This window comes from Dinoponera quadriceps, unplaced genomic scaffold (assembly GCF_001313825.1).
Source record: "Dinoponera quadriceps isolate SergipeBrazil2010 unplaced genomic scaffold, ASM131382v1 scaffold6016, whole genome shotgun sequence".
Taxonomy (NCBI): Eukaryota; Metazoa; Arthropoda; class Insecta; order Hymenoptera; family Formicidae; genus Dinoponera; species Dinoponera quadriceps.
Window position 1 is genome coordinate 192,967 of NW_014559916.1, and position 5,863 is coordinate 198,829.

Genomic DNA, 5,863 nt, shown 5'->3' on the forward strand with positions numbered 1-5,863 from the left:
GAGAGAGAGAGAGAGAGAGAGAGAGAGAGAGAGAACTTTCGTGTATATGCATCTAAGGCTGATTTCGAATACATTTCGTGCAAATGTGCAACTTTTTCCGTGTTATTAAAGGGCTGTACAAACAGTAAATAGAAGGTGTTGGTATATTATACTGGATATTATATCACTGTGTGACAATTTTACTTTATCGGACCAGTGAAAAATTTGAAAAAGTCCAGTTTTCGAGGTACTTGTTCAGCGCGAGAGCGCACGCGTCTGGGAGGCGAACGCCCTGTAAAATTTGCCGTTGCGTATAATTGTGTCCGTCTTATTAATGATAAGTCATTGTAGCCAGTCAGAATTATACTCTACCCGTGCCGGAGCAAAAGAAGACAAGAAACAAACACTCGAAAGAGAGAAACACAAGTGTATATTTACGTTAATGTTTTCCGTGTTTATATGCATTTGTTTCAATGCATATAGCAGTAATCATATTCATGGTACATATTGGTGGGCCTATAAAACGACTCTGTGTCAGTTTGTCTTTCTCGTACTATTTTACTTTAGAGAGAAATACGAGCGCTTCATCCATAATGTTTCTGCATGGTCACGGTTTATTTATTTTATGTATTTGTCTTACGTACATGGATCTTTATATTTTATATCTCTTATGTTGTTACGTACATCCCTCCACGTGTAGAAGCATTTTAAACACAGGTATCTTTTTTCAGTCTTTTTTCCATTCGATTATTTTATGTTGTGTAATACGGTAGTATCACATTTTCTTTATTACAACTATATTAAGAAAAATAATGCGTGTATGTACATTTAATAATCTATACACACATACACAATTGTTTATACATATATATCTTTACGCTATGTATGTGTGCGTATTTGTTCCTTTTTCAACGATATTAATATGTATTACAGGTTATAGCTACTCTTGTTGTAATAAGCTACAGTACACCTATATTTATCGCAGTGATATTGCCAATAGGCGCGCTTTATTATTTCATTCAACGTTTTTACGTTGCAACATCGCGCCAATTGAAAAGACTAGAGTCCGTATCAAGGTCTCCTATATATTCGCATTTTAGTGAATCAGTGACCGGTAGGTCTATGCTTGCTCCGCAATATTACTTACTCATATTGAAAGGAATATATAAAAGTAATGCCTTTAATATTAATTATCCAGGTGCACCGATAATTCGAGCGTACGGTGTACAGGAACAGTTTATCCACGAATCTGAAAGTAGAGTAGACATTAATCAAGTGTGTTACTATCCTAGCATTATTGCAAACAGGTAAATATATACGTTCTCATGTGCGTATTTGCATATATATATTCTATGTATAACATATCATTAACTGAAATGGATCTGTCTCAGATGGCTGGCCGTGAGACTGGAAATGGTTGGAAACTTAATAATATTCTTCGCGGCGTTGTTCGCCGTTTTAGGTAGAAATTCGCCGGACATGAGTGCAGGAATCGTTGGCCTCTCAGTTAGCTATGCCTTACAAGTAAGATATCGCGATTACCAATATAAAATATTTCATCAGGAATTATTTCTTTTTCTGAAGACGTATTCTATTATTTATCCGCAAAACAAATACGATGGTAGTTTTTATTCAATTTATATATATATAGAGAGAGAGAGAGAGAGAGAAAGAGAGAGAGAGAGAGAGAGAGAGAGAGAGAGAGAGTTGGGTAGTAACTAGTTAATCGATAAAAAATTAAGTTAAAAGTTAATAACTTGAATTATATGTCATTTAATATGTAATTAACATATAATAAGGTGTGAGCACAAATTATACACAATTTACGCCTATCACATAGATCACCCAGACTTTGAACTGGCTGGTGCGAATGACATCCGACGTGGAGACCAATATCGTCGCGGTGGAGAGAATAAAAGAATACGGAGAAACTACGCAGGAAGCAGCGTGGAAAAATGCTGAGTACACTCCTCCCACAGAGTGGCCCAACAGCGGACGCGTCGATTTCAAGGACTTTAAGGTCCGCTACCGGGAAGGGCTGGATCTTGTGTTGCACGGCATATCGTTCAGCGTCCTCGGTGGCGAGAAAATCGGTATAGTCGGCAGAACAGGCGCCGGCAAGTCGTCATTGACGCTAGCACTCTTCAGGATAATTGAGGCCGCCGGCGGCGAGATCCTCATCGACAACATCAACATTGCCAAGCTGGGTCTTCATGATCTGCGCTCCAGATTGACCATTATACCGCAGGACCCTGTGCTCTTCTCCGGAACGCTGCGAATGAATCTGGACCCATTCGATGATCATTCCGACGATGAAATCTGGAGGGCGTTGGAGCACGCGCATCTGAAGTCGTTTGTGAAGAGTACGTCTTTCCCTCGACGGATTATTCCGTTGAGAGACCTCTTCTAACTCGTCTTTGGTGTTGTGTTTCAGATCTGCCAAGTGGTCTTCTGCACGAGGTGTCCGAGGGTGGAGAGAACTTGAGCGTAGGCCAACGACAATTGGTCTGCTTGGGGAGAGCGTTGCTGAGAAAAACGAAGGTTCTGATATTGGACGAAGCCACGGCCGCGGTCGATCTGGAAACGGACGATTTGATCCAAACCACCATCCGCCACGAATTCAAGGATTGTACAGTACTCACGATAGCCCATAGACTCAACACTATTTTAGATTCGGACAAGTACGTATAGTCCAAACTAACACTTAACGTTATAGATTTGCCCTTTTTTTTTCAACAAGAGCTACGTATACATACATATACAGGATGAGTCACTTAATTTTAAAAGCCTAAATATATAAAAAATAAAACAACATGGAAAGAAATGTTCCGGATACTTTTGTATGTAAAATGTCAGGTGGAATCGATCGCTGTAAGCAAACAAGAAGAACTATAAAATGACTCACTGCATTTTGCAGATGTATCGATGCACTAATATGCAATGATAAATATCAGTGATAGATTTCTCTCATATTATTATGTAGAAATATTGAGATGATGTTATGGAAAAGTGGAAATTTTATGAGATATTTTATATCTTATACTATAAATATACTGAAATATAAAAAATATGAAAGTAAAAAGTAAAATATCTCGAAAAGTATTCACTTTTCGATGGTCTTACTTTCGTACCTTTATGCGTGTAATAAGCAGAGAAATTGAATTTATGTTAAAGAAATTATATGATTCCATTTAAGAAAATGAAGTTGACTTGGAAATAACTTTGAATTATTGACTATATAAAGATAAGGTCAGCAGCTTATACTTCCCTTCAAACCCTACTTTTACCCAGAATATTCTTTTCTATTTTGCTTTATTTTTTATATATTTAGGCTTCTAAAGTTAAGTGATTCACTTTCTGTGTGTGTGTGTGTGTGTATGTTTTGCAACATTATTAAACAGTTATCATCAGATTGCAATTTTTAACAAACAGTTGCAATTTATTTGCGATTGCACAAACGTTTCATTCTTTTGACTCGTGTTATAAACAATAATATCATTTTAGGGTGATCGTGTTGGATAAAGGTTTAATTGTTGAATATGATTCCCCGGATACGCTACTTCGCAATCCAACTAGCTTTTTCTACAGTATGGCTAAAGACGCAGGTCTAGCTGCTTAAGCAGGAGCAATATATTGTAAGATCCGTTTTTCCAATGGCTACATCACCCGAGCGAGCCAACGTCAAAAGAAACAACAAAAAAAAAACATGCAGAAAGCCATAGAACAAACGATGTAGCGTAATGACCTAGATTAATTTGTATAGTCAAATCTTTCTATGCAAAGAAAAAAAAAACAATCGAACATTCGATAATGGACGATGCAAGAAATGCCGATTCGCCGCCGGGAAATTTTACTGGACGGGAGGAATCGCCTTGCCAAGTTGTACCGTCGATTATCGAATCTTCCATATATAGGGCGTCTCATAATGATAGCCTAAGAAGTACGTAACGGTATTCTCGTGCCGAAAAACTCGGATAGCGCGCCATTTTTTAGTTACTCGTCTTTCAGCGAGTGGGATTTAACCCCACTAATTAAAGTGGGTGTGTGAAACGTGCTGCAACTGTTTCTCATCAAACGAATCCCCTTCGATGAGCAATCGGATGGCCCAGAAACGGCGCGCTATCTAAACGTTCGCAAGGGAAAAGTGTGCGTGCGTGCGCGCACACATACACACATTTATAGTAGATTAAGTTTTGTAGCGAGGTCTTTCGTGAGAAATGAGGAGTGCACGATATAGTTCATTTTTGAAACAATGTCAATATCCCCGTACGTACGTCTACATACTTGTTTTAATCGGACATTGGTCGGATAGGTATTACGATAACGTGATATCGCGCTGCGCATCCTATAACGGTATTCTGTATCTTGTAGGACTGTCGACAAAAAAAACGTGCAATCAGTAAAAGTGTTTCCACCCGTTCGAATTATAAAAGAAAGTAAAAAGCAAGATATATTGTACAGATGATTAACAGAAATCAATTGCGACATATTCGTTAATATTTTCATTAACTAAGAGAAACAAAAGGAGAAAGGAAGAACGTTGAGTGGAATAACAGTGCAGTAGCGAGTTCGTATGATACTCTATGCATTAAAAGAAAATTGCAATATTTCTCAATAATTTAAGATAAAACAAATGCGACTGATACGGTACAGAATACCACTCCCAGGTAGACAGAGTGCGAGTGAATCTTACTTCACCTCGGTCTCCCCGTACTCTTGTATTTCCTCCGAAGAGTCTGCCCTTCAAAGTGGTTGCACTAAAAGAGAAGAAACAGTGAACATATAATCATGAAGACGTTCGAGCGAGAATATCGCAGAAAGCGGTTCCTATCTGTTCGTTCACGGAGTAGAAATTTTGCATCTGACAACTTCCGAATTATAAACTGTACCGGTTTTTTAATAGTTCTACTTGTTAAGTATCTCTACTAATAAAAATATATGCGTACAGTGATCGACAAAAGCGCGTCCATTCGAATTTAAAAGAAAAAGCCAAAAATCTACGGAAGTTGTTAATAGCGATTCTACAATTGGAATTTCTTGGCATATTTAGGTCATGGAGCCTTAAAGTGCTATTCGCATATAATTACTGCTGTATGATAACGCAATTATTCGAAATGCATTCGAGGCATTTCTAGATATGGATGCGCACACGGTGCAAACTCTCTTTGAATTGTACATTTACTTAAAAGAACAAAAAGAAATGTATTTTTATTTTTCGTTAATCCACGCGACAATTAGTCGCTGTAATAGTATTATTTATTTTCACCTTACGTCATGCAATATAATCATAAATTCAGCGATATATATATATATATATATACACACACACACACATATATATATATATATACATACATACATATGTATATGTATGTATGTTTTAATTTCGATATTATTTTTTGCGCACTTGCTTTGTCAGAGAAACTAGTACAAGTTAATTTTAAATCAAAATTCGACACCGTTCGCGAGCGATCCTATTCTCACAAGTTATGAAGAAGGTAAATAATGGCATTGCAATAGTGATCTTAGCTCGGTATGCGTCTCGCACGTGCGGCACAATCTCTAGGAAAAAAAAGAGGAAGTAACACATCACATGTCTTACTGTATATAAATACACTCTATCTTATATAAAGTTCTCTTGTATTATCCAAAGTATAGATATATAACGTCTGTGCCTATTTTACAAAAGTGAAAGAAAAAATGAGTAAGAGGGAAATCGCATTTATCGCGAATCGCCATGCCGATCGAAGGTTAGAGATACAAAAGCCGCATATTTCGTTTATTTCTTTTCAACGGTTCGGCCGTTGACACATGAATAAGTTATACGATATTCTATTTGATGTTTGTAACTTTATATATATATATATATATATATATATATATA

General features: G+C 37.1%; 1 protein-coding gene across 4 annotated transcripts in view; it reads left to right on the plus strand.

The window, feature by feature from the left end:
- Positions 1 to 5,201, plus strand: part of LOC106750551 (multidrug resistance-associated protein 1) — a 19,606-nt gene extending 14,405 nt beyond the window's left edge. For 2 of the 4 annotated variants that reach the window (XM_014630973.1, XM_014630976.1), the window contains 6 exons: positions 913 to 1,093; positions 1,178 to 1,286; positions 1,371 to 1,503; positions 1,820 to 2,342; positions 2,414 to 2,660; positions 3,484 to 3,598. In XM_014630973.1, coding sequence (XP_014486459.1) covers positions 913 to 1,093; positions 1,178 to 1,286; positions 1,371 to 1,503; positions 1,820 to 2,342; positions 2,414 to 2,660; positions 3,484 to 3,598 — 1,308 coding nt within the window. Of the gene's footprint in view, positions 1 to 912; positions 1,094 to 1,177; positions 1,287 to 1,370; positions 1,504 to 1,819; positions 2,343 to 2,413; positions 2,661 to 3,483 lie in introns of all 4 variants that reach the window. The other 2 variants (XM_014630975.1, XM_014630972.1) reach the window with 1 other exon arrangement.
- The last annotated feature ends 662 nt before the right edge of the window (positions 5,202 to 5,863 follow it).